Source organism: Euwallacea fornicatus, chromosome 6 (genome assembly GCF_040115645.1).
Source record: "Euwallacea fornicatus isolate EFF26 chromosome 6, ASM4011564v1, whole genome shotgun sequence".
Lineage (NCBI taxonomy): Eukaryota > Metazoa > Arthropoda > Insecta > Coleoptera > Curculionidae > Euwallacea > Euwallacea fornicatus.
In genome coordinates, this window is record NC_089546.1 from 2,182,921 (window position 1) to 2,198,706 (window position 15,786).

Sequence of the window (15,786 nt, forward strand, 5' to 3'; positions counted from 1 at the left end):
TGTTAATTCAGTTATGATTTTAATTAGCAATAATTAGGTATCCAGAAAAGTGCTTAAAAATAATTTTTCGTCTCTATGATCGATTTCAATTAAGCACCTAAAAATTTCTTATAAAAATTATAGTTTTGACCTCAGTTTTTGAATCAATTAGTTTCAATTAGAAAGACTTAATATTAAGAAAAAATTACTATAACAAATCATGTCTGTGATCAAGTAGAATAAGGACCGAAAGACATCTATTGCAAATGATTAAATCCACTTGGATTGAGTACCATGAAAAATGCCCGAAAAAAATTATTTAAAGTTAATTGATACCCTAGAAATAAGGTTTCTATCCAAATTTCCATAAGTTTTTCACTGTACGTTGTCAGTTTCAGTTTTTTTTTAATATTTACCTTTTTGATTTCTAATCAATAGCGCTTGATAGAAGCAAAGTTGCAGATTAAGCTACATTTGATTCCTCAGTTATGAATATTCAAATCCAGTCCTGCGATTCAGTTCGCAATACAAATATGTGCAGTTACCGACTTAAATCACAATTTAGCATGTCTCTGATTTAAATCCAATAGCTTCAAGATTTTTTTCCACTTATTCTCAGCATTTTTCCACTTACAATTCCTTTGCATTTCTGCAACACATTCGGCCTTCGAATGATGAATTTTGACAGTCGGTGCTATAGTTCATTACAAAATGTAATTTCCATTCTGGAATCGAAATCTCCTTTTGACACCCCTCTGATTTATATGCGGCATATCATATATTTATATATTTATGATAGATTCGGGGTTCTTTTCACTGATATTATTAATTTTTATGCCTGGCCTCAGCAAAGTGACAACTTTGATCGGTAGTTCTAAATCTTTAAATTCCTTGCTGTGTGATTCGCTGCGACATCTAATTTCAATTGGCGTAGGAAATCGCCAACCGGAACGCCTCTGTTTTAAATCCAATATGTAACTTAAGGTACTTACTGGTATACTACAAAGTTTGAGACCGGAGGAATACCGAACATAGCGACCCGTCGGGTGAATACTTGGTAGGACGCGACCGAAAGCAGTAGGATTTCATGCTTTTCTAGACCATTAAATGTTTACTTTTTCTCCAACTTTTTCAGTTTTCCTCACATTAGGGAGACGGACGAAGAAAATGTAATTTTACGCATTCAGGGTTTACCGCTTTGCAAATGATAAGAAAACGAGTTATGCTATAATAAATGTTCTACATAATTTTCCTACTGAACAATCCGGTTCCTCCGAACATGTTTTCGACGCTTTCCCTGATTATGAAATATTCGATTAATATTTTTCTGTCTTAGAAATCTCATCGTTCTTTTAATTTTTTGGTACAAAATTTTCCACTTTCAACTTTTCTCGTTACCTCAAACTTTTCCTTTCCCTAACGTTCTGCGCTTGAAACATTGTGTCTTTCTTAGTTCTTCAATCTCTTCGCGCATTTGATAATGAAAATTTTACGTGGCATTTTATCACTTCTCACTAACACTGCTTGAATCGAGCTGCAGTAATCATCATAACAGGAACATATCCAAGGCAGCGTTACCAAGAATTGTTAATCATTTTGATGCACGCCATAAGAGAAACAAACCGTTAGAATAATTGTTTTCTAAATCGCAGAGAGTGATCCTGTTTATGTAAATAGAAATTCCTTTTTCCTAAATTATATCTTTTTCCGATGCATCACATTGTGTATACTAGTCGGTTAGTTTTACGTTTTAATAACAATTCGTCTCGATTTCAAGGAAGGTAATTCGAAAAACGACTTTACACCGTCCCTGGGAGCATGTTAATTCCACGAACCGCCAATGAAATAAAAGAATAAATATGCGAATTGGATTCTGTTCATGATTGTAATTGAACGACCTCACCAGGAGTTTTGCACGTTTTATTAACGGCAGGATTGAAATTAAATCTACTAACTGTAATACGATCTGAAAAAGAAAGATACCGCGTACACTTGTGGGAATTCTTTCTCATTGAAATACTATAGTTTCTGTTTCAAATAGGGATTTCATTTTTCTTTAAATAAACTATGATTAAGAGTCGTTCGACATTTCAACGAGGATATTGACCAGACTTTCATCAACTAATCTGAACTTAAAGAATAATTAAATTTATATAATCAGATAATTTTACGGTATTTCATTGAGCCCTCCATAAAATCGGACATTTGCGCTGGTAAAAAAACCAAATTTAATGTCGGCTTGAATTTATACTACTTCGGTTTTATTACACCAGAGGGCTGTAAATGCAAATTTCGCAAACGTCTTGTTAAAGATTTTATTTCCTACTGTAAATTATACGATTTTATATTTTATTATACATGTTAATCGTGTGAGAGCTGTCCGCAGACGTTCGTCGACGTAATATACCAAGATGCACCTGATAACGTAATCGTTGCCTGACCCAGAAAAAGTGAATCTTTTCGATGATGGCGCAATGATTCATTGAGGTTTTTCGACCTAAATGTGACCATAGAAATTTATATGTATCCTCCGTTAAAGCTGACTTATCAATTATTTCTTTGCGGTTGAATTTAATACCCCGAACGGCAGCGTACATAATAATGAATTTTACGATTACATTGTCTTCGGTTAGCAACAATGCAGCCAGAAAAAACCATTAATCATCGGGCATCTAAAATTCCAAATTATTTTTAAGAACATTATTTTTCTCATAAACGAGATTATCAAGGTTAACATATGTATCTATTACTTCATCATTCGTTCGGACATTAACACTACCATTAAGATGGATTTCTGAGTCAACTTTGAAAGCTTTTAGTAATATTTTTGCTGTAGTTTTATGGTTTTTTAGATTAGATTTCGATAACAAAACAAAAATCAAAGAAACCGAACTTATAAATACGACGTTGGTTCCGTTTGTAGTTCCTTTTAAGTTCGTTTAATTTTGAATGGATCAAGTTTGGTATATTTGGGTTGGGATAATGTACCTATATATTTACTTGAAGAAATTTGAATAATTTCTGAAAACGGTTGAATTTCACTTTAACCCATTAGCGCCCAGTGATCTATATATAGATCGCAGAAAATAAACAACCTTTTTGACATAAATTTGTTTATGAGAACAATTTTTATTGGGACATAAGATTAGCTTATGCAGGTGGTTAAGTATGCAGCGAGAACTGCATTCGTACGATGGTCTTCAGTTAACGTTTTGTGACAAATGTAATGTTACCTTGTGTACTCTTTGCTTTCCTAATTGGCACAATAAGTAGACCTGTACTTACAGTTTATTTAGTTTTTGTATTTTTTTTTATTAAATAGTTTTTGTAAAAAATAAAATTTATGAATTTAACGCCTAAATAATTTAACCAAAAATAAAATTAAAAAGTATACGGCACATCCCAGTGATCTATATATAGATCACCTTTTTAAAAAAAAAAACGCTAAAAAAAAGATACATTTCAAGATGAATTTTCAAATATGATGCTAAAAGACTAATTCGTGAAGAAAGCAGGACATTTTTTCACGACAAAATAATTTGGGCGTTATTGGGTTAATCTTAAATTTCCGGATAAAAGGTTTTCTTGAATGTCGTTTGTATTCGTTAGGCTATTTTCCTCTCGATCTTCTTCATAATTAGATATTAGCGCACATTCGCTCGTGCGTTAACCATCTCTCGTCGATGAAAATGAACTTTGCCTAATTAAAATATAAGGTTGTGCAACGAAAAATTACGGCAATATTTAACTATCTTTAGCCTGAACTAAAACGTGAAAAATATTCATAAAATATTAAAGCGTCAAAATAGTTCATTGCTATACCGCTGCCTCAGGGTTCAAAAGCGAAGACCCAAAAGCCCTTTCTTTTTGTATCTTACTCAATTTCCATGACACAAAAGCTTCTTGCATCACTCTCCACTGCACCCTTTAATAAAGAAAACCATCAAAGGAAACATGTAATTATAACGGCACAAGGTACCTTGTTAGGCATCTCGTACTTATTTTCCCCTTTCCTGTGTATATTTATTTAATGAAGCCCTGTTTATTACAGAGATAATTATAATGTCCAAGACTTAATAATATAAATTATAGGGCTCAGTGCTGTGAAAAATCAACGAGTGATTAACATTTTTGAACGCAAGTTGGTCTGGACATGAGAGTCTAGTTTTGATTCTTAGTTGATTTCGAAGTGTGAAAAATGACAAAAATATACCGAAATGTAGGAACATAAAGGCAACATGCGAGAATGTTAATGAGAATGAGAGTTGTAAACAAATGGAAAAAATGTATGAAAAATAGAAAATGCGAAATATTGACAAATATTTAACAAAATTGCAATGTGGCGTACAAAATTTGAGGTAGCTCTTTACCCCTTTGATCGATATATATATATATATATTTTATTTAAATATTGTTTCGCATATTAAGGTACGGAATATTGAGCCGTAACGACAACTTCTCGGGTTGTAGGAACAATTGTCCCTACAACCCACTTGTCTCGCGAAAGAACCGAAAATCAAAGAAGATAAAATCTGTCCTGTATCTCGATGCAAAGGCATGTTTCCCCGAAAGACAATATCGTAAATTTGCCAGCGTTGAATTTTATTATGTATTTTTATGGCTTTTTGATAACACGGTATTCTGCAGGTACAAGCACATATTTTTGAATTTTTGACTTTAACTGGCCGAAATGTTTTGATTTTGTTGCCTGTGAAATTGACAGAAATTGAGCGGTAAGTACGCTTTTGAAAAGAGACCGAAAAGCGACGAAAATATTTATCTTTATAGGTTAATGCAACAAATTAGTATATAAATACATGATTTGAAATGCTAAAAAGGCCGAATAATTTTAACTTTCTTACATCTTAGCACTTGTATTTTTATCTACGTCGCAATCTTCATTTTATTAAAGCGCTGTTAGAATACTACAAGAATATTCTTTCTTCTTGAAAGCGCATTATTTTGAACAAATTGATTTATTATTGAGTGTTGAACCTTCAAAATATCAGTTTTAGTATCTCCAATTCACGTAAATAAAAAAATGCAACTACTGCACTATAGCCGTACAGTGCTGTTACTTATTGGTACCCTAAATGATAATATTAATAAGAAAAACCTATTCAAGTATTTAATCGACCCTTAGACCTACCGCAAAGCTAAAATCATGAAATAATGTAGACTGATAATAACTCTTTATGCAGTGTATCTATTGCTATTTATGTAACATAACGCTAGTGTTTTTCTACATTGAGAATTGACACAAGTTACACAAAATAATATTTTCTGATTAGGTTTTACTCATGATTGTTTATAAATTTTGCTGTACGATGAAGAAGTCGGAAGAAAATATATGTAAGCTAAGCCCTCTTCTGTAGAAGTACTACAGCAACCATTGTTGTTTCTGGTCAACTAGATTCGAATTAAAAAAAAAACATTTAGTCATCGGTTTTGATCACAAAAACTACCATTTAATTGTCAAAATTAGATGAAAATTTTGTTTTTGAGTTGAGAAAGAAACTTACAGTTCTCTTAATGGAAATAGGCGACATTTTCCTTTTGGCAACTAATTAAATAATGAAAGTAGGTATCTTCACTTACTAACTCAGTTAACAAATAGATCTGAAAACAATAATGGTTGCTGGAGTTATATAGATTTAGCTTTGTGAACTAGCTATAGAATCCTCGTCTTTGCAGTGAACGAGAGGCGTAACTAATTGAAATTTACAAAGTAAAATGAATAAATAATGTAAAAAGAAATTTAATTTCCAAAATTTTGAGCGATCGTTAGAGCAAAAGTATATCGCTGGTTTTGAAACAAATTCGATTTTTGGACGGGATCAATCTTTATTGACATTAACGAGTATCTTTACTACATACCAGAGGTGTAGATTATCGAATTTTTCAAGAGTAAAGTTATTGAATAATAATAGTACTGATAAAAGCTTAAGTTTTCCAAGATTTAATCTAAAATAAAATTAAATAGAAAATTTATTTTCCGTGAGAAATAATTTCAGCCTGAAATTTCGAACGTTTATGTTGAACTATGTTCATTCAGTATGAAATATCTAATAAAATTACAAAATGGAAATTTGCAAAAGTACCTGCTTTGCGGTCATTTCCATATTAACGCATATGTATATCATACAAAAAAAAACTTGAGATGATATAATATAATATTATATAATATAATATAATATTATATAATATGATATTATATAATATGATATTATATAATATAATAATATAAATATAATAAATATAATAATGAAAAAACTTGAGAAATACCCACAAAATAAAGCAGGTAATTAAAAAATATGTAATGAGACAGCAATTGCGCAAAAATTATGTTTTTCTTCATTTGTGTCTGCGGTATTTGTAGTTATTTATATTTAATTCTATTTTCTCTATCCGTAATGATCAGCTATAAACAATAATACGCCTGGAAAGCACATTTGCACATAAATTTCTATTTTGTATTCTTGTTCCATATTTCATATTTATTGTACCTACAACTTCTGCGTAAATGCTAGAAACTTGAAAATTAGAGCTTTAGTGAAGCGGGTCCTTAATTTTGAGCTAAGCTACAGGTATCTCTCCTCATAATTTACAACGGCTTAAACTGTTGAGCAGCTAATACACTTTTAGAATCAAAATGCGCTTATTTTGATATATGTCTGAACGTTGTATACATGATCTTTCATTTAAATGCCCAAGCATTTAGCATAAAAAAAGAAGTAAAATTTTTAATTTCTTTTTCTGATGCTGGAACTAGACTTGTTTACTTATAACTTTTTAAATAAAATCGAGTAATACGTTTCTGTTCGCTTCTAAAGTTGAAAGTTAAATTTGAATGGAAATTTTTCTTAATTTCAATTTTTCACCGATCGAAAACTCTTTTGACTCTGTTCCAGTTGTCCGAAAAAATGTATGAAATTATTTGATTAATTTTTAAAGGTTAAAATTAAAAGTTGACTTATTTTTGAGATGTTAGAAACGAATTTCATTAATGTACCCTTTTTGAAATAATTTTCTACTTGCAAGTTCGTTCCGCTTCACAAATTTTATATGTTTTTATCAGAAAATTAGGTTTATTTTTAAAAAATTAAAGGAACCTTTAGTGCTAAAATTGTTCCATTAATTCTAATATAAATTTGAATTTTGAGGTGTCCCTGTCTTCAATAAAATGTCTATATTCTGAACTAGCAACATGAATTTTCATAAAATATTAAGGTGTCAATATAGCTTTTTGTCTTTTGCTTCTTTTATTTCAATTTTTATTTTTGGCCGGAGCTGATGGCAGAAACTTTTTGTTTTTGTTGCGTGCCAAAATGATAGAAATGAGCGTTAAATAAAATGTTCAAAGAGTGTAGCAAAATACGCAACTTTATCGAATAATCTGACATATTTGTAAGTAAATGCGAGATTTGAAAGAACAACACAATTAATAATTTAAGTGTTATTATACCCTGGAGCTTTAATTTTCACCAAATTTTCCATCTCTCCATCCATTTTCAAATATTTCAAGTTAATTTTCGACTTTGTCCCTAAAATAAAACCCAAATGTAAATTTGACTAATCGCATTTATTTCGTATTTTTTATGTATTTAAAGGCAAAGGCGATAACACTGAAGTCATGTACAGGACATTTTTACAAACTTTGTCTAATTTACAATAAATATAAAATTAGGATTATTCGCTAAACCGTGTTATAAAATGTACAAAATCCAGTCTTTCCAACGCTCTTAAATAAATAATATACAGCCGCTATTTACATCAGAAATATACATAATTGTAAGTTTTATACTCGGACACGTCTCCGAGTTGACTATATATCACAATAAACGGCAATTGCACTATATTATGTATACATAAACAGTCAATCTACAAAATATTATCACAATTTTCTTGACATTAGGAAAACTAACCCCAGTAATAGGGTCAGATGTGGATAGCTACAGTTCGGGGGCCTTGTTGGCCGGGAGGGTTCGGGGGTTGGCCCCTCCCACTGTGCCTGTGCACGTGATGGTGCACATGGGGTGTGCGCACTGAATTATGTCTATGATTGTTCGGAACATCTGGAAGAGCATACCTGAGTTTCTCCCAGAAGAGTTTATCTCCCCATTGAAGGTAATAGTTGGTTTTTAGGTAGAGTCTTATATCCGGGTCCAGGTCTTTTTGGGGTACTTCACCGAGGAGTATCACTATAAGTCTACGTCTTCGATCGCGCAGCACTTGATGATGCGCCGATTTGAACTCGAACCGGCACCACTCCGATTTGATAAAATTGTCCGATAGAACCATGATAGTCCTTTTGGAGGACTCCACTGCTTGCACTATACTGTCCGCGAGAAACGCACCCACAGGATAGTCACGGTAGTGTAGGCACAATTTATAGTGCGGTTCTAGTGCTGGGGCCAGCACTTCGGCCACCCAACCCTCGTCTTTCGAACTGTAACTCACAAAGGCGTCGAACAATTTATCCCGATCGTCCCGATCGACATTAGAGGGTCTTTGAAATACCCGAACCCCGAACTTCGAGTGCAGCCATACCCGCACTTCTTGCCTGAACACGAACAGGACTAGCGTCAACATCACTATCACCGCGAACACAGCAAGCGTTATCACTAGAAGAGGGAGATAGTCTTGGATAATTGGTTTCTTGATTATGGTTTTGGTTGCTGTCAAGTTTCCGTTAACACTGTTATCGATACTGGCAGCACCGGTGCACTTAGTAATGTTTTGAGTTATGTAGAAACCTAGCTCTGAACTATCTGAGTAGATTTCATCACTATAATAGTCTATTTCTGTGGAGTTAAACAAACACCGCACTTTTGATATATCCTGGACTGCGTCTCCTTTGATCATCCATTCGCGTAACTTTTCCGTGAACTCACAATCACAGCTCCAAGGGTTGAAGGCTAGGGTTGCTTCAATTAGGGTGTTGGAGAGTGTCCAGATGTCCAATGTCGTGAGTCTATTATGGTCAAGCCGCAACACTTTCAAGTGTCTCAATCCTTTGAAAGTGTCATTTTCTATGGTAATCAATCGGTTTTTTTGTAAAAACACTTCTCGCAGCTCCTCCAATCCTTCGAACTCATACCCTTTGAGAGCGCTCAAACGATTCCCATCCAAATGCAACGTCTCTAATTCTTTCAGCCCATGGAAAGTTCTATTTTGTATATCTTCAATGTTTGAGTTATTGAGGAATAGGATCTTCAATTTTTTTCTTCCGATAAAAGCGTGGCTATTCAATGACCTTAGATCATTCCCATCAATGTACAATTGGGTGGCGTCCATTGGGATCAGATCTGGCAGTTTGTTGATGTATCCGCTATTACTGCAATCCACAACATTGGCATTCCAAGACTGGTCATGGTAGCACGTGCAATTTGTGGGACAGGTCATCTCGCAATCACAAGCATCAAAGTCGCAGCAATGGCACAATGCAAAACAGTGTGATTCATAAGTGCAGAGAAACTGATAAGGGGCAGCTTCAACTAGGGGAACATAAGTTCTTCCTCGATTGTACAGAAGCTGGCAGTAGATGCTCTCCAAATCCACAAGTTTCGGTTGAGTTCGGGCTTTGTTGACAGAATTGACCTTTTGCAGCCACTCCATGGTACAATCGCACCTGTAGGGATTGCCCCCTATATAAAACTCTGGCAAGTCTCTTTCAGGGGGCACTGCAGAGATTCTCAAAGAATTTGGATCGAGACTGGTAATTTTGTTTCCAAACAAATCAACCCTGGTCAAATTAGGCTTCTTGAAGAAGGAGTAGGACTGCACTTTGGAAATCAAATTGTCATTCAAAAAAAGCACTTCCACACTATTAGGAATGGCACTTCCTGTGATTTCAGTCAGTTTATTGGAACTAGCGTCGAAGGTGCTCAAGGATAAAGTGGACTCGATTTCAAAGTAATTTCCCAGTTCCTCGATTTGGTTGGAGTGTATGTCCAGCCAATGGAGCCTCGTAGGGATTAAAGCATAATCGAACCACTTCAGCCGGTTATCGGAGATGTTCAACCACACCAGACTCGGCAATTTCGCGAACAATCCTTCAATGTCAGTTAAATAGTTCCCGTCGAGCCGAATGGCCTGTAAATTAAGGTTGTTGTCGAAAGTGCCGGCGGTCACTTTCTGAATCTTGTTGCGTGAAAGGTTTAGGATTTTCAGCGAGGCCATTTTATCGAAGATTCCTTTGGAGATATTACCGATGTTATTTTCAGTCAATCTCAACCCGTACATGTGCTTCAAATCACTGAAAGTTTCGTTATTTATGGAATCTATGTGATTCTCCCCTAAATCCAAATTCTTCAACAAGGGAACGCTTTTGATCACCTCGGGCACTTGATGCAGCTTATTTCCATTTAAATGAAAATCTTGAAGTCCTGAGCTATTTTTCAATGCCTCTTGATGAATCCACGATATTCTGTTGTTATCCAGTGAAAGTAGGGAGAGCACGAACAAACCACTAAAGGTATCAGCCTCGATTCGGGTGAGTCTATTGTTGGTCATGATGAGCGTATGCAGATTGTACAGCGCACTAAAAATGTTTTCAGGAACACTCTCCAGGAAATTATCATTGAGCCTCAATATTTGCAAACTATAGAGATCGCGGAATACGCTTTGTTCTAGCCGAGTAATCCTGTTATAACTGACATCGAGCACAACAAGCCGCACTAGTCCTGCAAACGTTGCAGTATTGATCCACTCCGATGTTAACTCGTTATGAGATAAATCGAGCACCAACATTTGCGTGAGTTCGCTGAATAAACCAGGCGCCAGCACATTTATCGAGTTATTTTGCAGGTACATCTCCCGTAAATCTCGAGTATCTCCGAACAACTCAGGGGGCAAATTTACAAGACGATTATCCGATAACTTCAAGATATGAAGAGCTGTTAAGCCTTCCAGAGCTCTATCGGCTACCGTTGATAATCCATTACCCTGCAAATACAGCTTCTCCACTCTGTTGAGACTAGAAAATGCTCCTGATGGAAGGGAATCAATGTTGTTCCGAGATAAGTCCAGAATCTTCAAATTAGTCCCGCATTTCTCAGAAAAGCTGCTAGAGAAGTGAAAACTGGACACCTCTCTTAGACGATTTTTAGTTAAGTTCAACACCTCGAGGGCGTATAAGGGACATAAAGCCCCCTCAGGAATGCTCCACATGTTATTCTCCCCCAAATCTAATCTCTCGAGCAGGCGTAGCTCTTCAGAAAAAGCATTCGGACTTATATCTAAAGCCATAGCACTCCAGTCAGTGTTATGGGTCTTTAGGGTCAAATTTCTAAGTTCCTTTAACCCTTTGAACGCTCCATCAGAAAGATTTCCGATTTTGCAGTACTCAATGCTCAGCTCCTTTAATTCGACCAAAGACTTGAAGCTCCCAGCTTTTAATGAACTTTGGAAAAATAGTGCATCAGAACACTCAAGGCGGAGCCTCACCGTGTGTTCAGGTTGAATTTCGCTGAAATTGGTGTGCTCGAATTCACTATTGATGGTTCTGAGTCTGCACACCAACGCTACGTCATCTTCGTCGGATGATGAGTCTACTACAAGCCATTTGCACTCATCCGGTGCTTGGTAGAGTAAGGTTTTGCTCAAAGAAGCCGAAAACACCCCGAAGATGACTCCGAATAATAGGAACCACAACGGGGAAGTTGCCATTTTGCAGGTTCAAGTCACTGTTCATCCATGTGGAAGCATTCTTGGAATCACTAGCACCGTCTCACTTTGAGTCTTTCGTAGGAACCGATCATGGGTACTACTTCGCGATCTTTTGAGCGCAGAGAGCACGTGCCCTGCTGTCTCGTAACGCTATTCCTCGGGAACTGACCGGCTGAGTGAAGGCCACGAACTCTTCGGTTCTGTCGGGTACCCCCTTCCCTTTTAACGTTGTTCTTCGGTTAGTGCCAGTAGAGCCATGGTCGATGGTAAAGGTGGATGGTAGGTGTTGCCAAGTTTACGCGGATTTCTTGACAAGTATTTAAATAGAGGTTTTATATTTGACTAGGTACCAAATTTTGTTACTAAACATTTGCACGCTATACGGATATTCTTACGCCAACCTAAGAGATACGTAGTCATAGTTGGAAGAAAAGGTGGTACTACCACGAAAAAAGAAGGATCAATCTTCATTGGGGACCGTTGGTGAAACATTTCCGAATGCTTAAACTTTGACTCTCTATTTTCTTACAATGGTTTGTGGTGAACAAAGAGTGGATAGTCAAAATTTAAGAATCGGCGCAAAACTTAGTATATCAGAAATCAATTTTCTAGAAATGCTCTAAATTTGTTACTGAGCCTCGAATTACGATTACCTAATCTTAGTTTAATGACTAGCCGAAGATCAAAGACATACATATAGTCTTAAATCTGGGATTTATCTACACCTTGTTCAGTTAAGTTAAAAGAGCAAAATGGATAGTCACATTTCGCAAAAAAATGTATTGAAATGGATTTTCTTATTCTTCCAAGGTTACTAATTTTTCTTCCATTACTGTGTATGATCAATAGCGAGTCAAAGGAAAAAAACTGATATTTACAGTGGGAAATTTATTCTAAATAGGTATAGCAGAAATGAAAATTTCAAACCATACAGTTTTGTTACTGAAATTTTTATAATCTATTTTCCTACCATGACTACATGAAGAAAGTGGACTAGCTAGTCATAATTAACGGTTCAGTAACGAATCTTGGTGGCTCGAAATGTGGATTTCTGCTATACAAACTTTCTAACAGATCGCACATTATGATTATCGATTTTGTTACTTCGATTATTTATTGATTGTGAAGTGTATTGGAGTTGTGGTGTAATTCATAGATTTACAGAGAACATTGGAAATTTTCGTTTGTAGTTCATTTCTAAAGAGTAAAAAATACATTTCAAATTATTGCTGTTGGTTACTGGATAGTTATTATATGAGGTTCAGTAATACGCCTTTGGCGGTTTGTTGTTTCCACCTCCAAAATACCAAATTTTTAATAAACCTCAACTATGACCACCTAGCTTTCTACTATCACTAATCATCGAATTCACAGCAGGTAGTAATAATTTGAGAATTGCTGACGACACTGAAAGAGCATATTTAAAAATTATCATCTCCCGTTTTATTCTTTTTTATATTTAAATGTGAAACTACAACGAACGAATTTGTCTCATGAGTATTTGTTGAAACAGGAGGGGGCGGTCAAACCTGGAAGTTCAGTTCACAACCTTGCCGGAGCTTAAAATTTCCATTTCTGCTCATAAAAGTTTCGTTTGCGAACCTCAGACCGTGGCTATTTCATGCCTTCACTCGTCGTTCCTGCTCTCCCTGAAGTTTTCGTGTTTTAACGCCTTCTCGGAGGTTTCGAAATAGGAAAGCTGCCAGAAACTTGGCAACACTGCCGTTTATTCAGGCAATTTCGTGGTTACCGCAGAGTCGGTAGCATTCACAAAAAACACCTCGCCAAACACCGACTGCAGGTTCTGTAGTTTTTCAGGCCTTACCTGCAGGTTTGGGACCTGAGCAGAATATCTGGTCCTCAGCGCAATTTTACTGCTTTAATGTGCCACTAATTTACCCATTTATGAGTGGAGATATAAATAAGTCAGAAGTGTTGAATGTAGCACCATGTTTTATTCAAAACTAGGCAAGAATTTCAAACTTGTTCTGTGAAGGTAAAACGATACTTTCCGATGCAGGACGCGATAGAACCGAAACTAACGGGAACCTATTGGTAATTTATTACTGTCCATCAGGTCATCAGCATTTAGGGTTGACAATTTACCTGCAGATGGTCAATCAGTTCGGAGAAAAATGGTGTGTTTTTTCAGGCAAAACCCTTCATTTATCTTTCGTATAATGAAGATCAGTTTAAACGGCTTATCATTTAAGAGAAATCTTCTCAATATGCGGCAGGATTTAAGTCGCGAGGAGAAAAAAATGATTGACAGTGTTTGCTTAAAAATTTACATAAATCCTGCTGCAGCTTTAATGATTAAAACGATGCAAAAAGTGGTGCGACTAACGAAACGAGCTCCATATTCTACACAAACCGCGCATGTATTCTATCAAAGAGAAAGCCCTATCGCAGTAGAAATTGTTATTCCTAATAAGGTATTTTTTTTTCTTTTTTAAACGATCTTATTCCAACCGAATGCGTTTCGGTAGGAAATGGGATTATTTAGTGGCCCGGTGTGTGCCCAAATTAATTTGCCACCTTTTTAGAATTGTATCGATACAATTTGTTGGTATTGGGTGAGACAGCTGCTGACTTTCTAATTTCGGGGGTCAAAAGCGGCAAATCAAACTGTCACTTAGGTGTCTTTTGAGACCTTCCAAGGTGGGTGAATGTCCTCGAAACCCCTGTTGCGAATAAGGGAAAACAGCTGAAAACGTGTAGCAATGAGTTTGAGGTCTACATAGAAAGTCGGTGTTGTCTTGATCAAATGGTACTATGCACCCGATTTTTAAAGGAAAATCAGTGGGTAAAACTGAAAAATTGGTTCGAAGAATATAAATCTTAATACCACCTTCGACCAGTACCCCTCAAAAGTTTGAACATTTTTTCTTCTAAGCAATTTTTGCTCACACTTCGCTCTTGAACTGGTTTTCAGAGTGATGAAGTTTTAAGCTTTTTTCAAGTTAAGTTTTTATTATTGTTCCATGTGATGATTACCAGTCCGGATAACACGTTGAAACTTTTGCCATCTCGACAACACGCAGTATACCCCAAATCAGAAGACTTTTCGCATCGCTATTTATTCATTATTTTGTCGTTCCTGACTCTCACCTAAAATTATGTATTCTATCCGCCTCTGTTGTTACTAGCTCGAAATCCATGTTTTTCAAATTGCAGAGAATCCTTACGACGCTCAATGTACCATATGTCATTATCCTGCTGCTACTTATGATGTGCTCAATATACAGTAAGTCATTAGCGCATCATAATGTTTTTAGATCAAGCAATTCTCAGAAATTATATACGATTTTTTGCTCTCGTTCTCCATTTGAAATTATATCCAGTACTTAAGTTTCTGCTTTACTATATCTACAGAATAATTTTTTAAATTATAGCGAATGTTTGCATCGTTCAATATACGTTAAGATATTAACTAAGGCATTGGCGTATCACGGCCTTTTAAGATCCGTCTATATTTTTTGAAGCCGTGTTATCACTTTGAAATTGTGTTCTGTAAATCTCTGCTTTCACTAGATTGAAATGCTTTTTTTGATTACAGGTATCGATGACTCTTGATATGTAACGAGCCGTGAGCGAATTATATTATTTTTAACCAGAGAACTTTTCCAAATTTCTTGCTTTTATTTTTACTTTTTTAATTTTTGTTATTACCTGCTTGCCTCCAAACGCCCTTTCTTCTACCGCACTCACTGCACGATTTTTACTCTATCCAGCAAATTCCTAGCAATCGTCAAACGTGCTATACAACTCATTGGCGTATCAACAATTAATTGTTATCTTCTTGCTACTTCATATGTTAAATAACGAAACGCATAGATATCTACTATGCTTGGATCATCCGGTGGAATGAAGAAAGCTAGACAGAAAAGAGAGAATACTCGTTTTGGATATCTACATATGTCCACAAGTATTTTTTTGTAGTTAACAAGCAAACGCATTTAAATTGAAATATAGAACGTATTGAAAGCAATAGATCATCTAGTGGAAATAAAAATTCTTACCCTAAATGTACTATATGAATATTTACTCAATATGAAAGTTGGCATTCTCAAGTCAGTAAGACAATTGCTTGATGCAAGTAGAAGTTTTAATTCAATACCAAATTTACTTAATAGA

General features: G+C 35.5%; 2 protein-coding genes across 5 annotated transcripts in view; one reads left to right on the forward strand and one right to left on the reverse strand.

The window, feature by feature from the left end:
• Positions 1–15,786, forward strand: part of Su(var)3-3 (lysine-specific histone demethylase Su(var)3-3) — a 342,080-nt gene that overhangs the window by 112,698 nt on the left and 213,596 nt on the right. The window lies entirely within an intron of this gene.
• Positions 7,543–11,824, reverse strand: Tollo (Toll-like receptor Tollo). Its single transcript, XM_066283111.1, has one exon. The coding sequence runs from the start codon at positions 11,647–11,649 to the stop codon at positions 7,918–7,920; it is 3,732 nt and encodes a 1,243-aa protein (XP_066139208.1). The 5' UTR covers positions 11,650–11,824; the 3' UTR covers positions 7,543–7,917.

What these genes read in the sequence shown, in the direction of transcription:
- Tollo (XM_066283111.1), bottom strand. Translation starts at nt 11,649, where the DNA reads ATGGCAACTTCCCCGTTGTGGTTCCTATTATTCGGAGTCATCTTCGGG.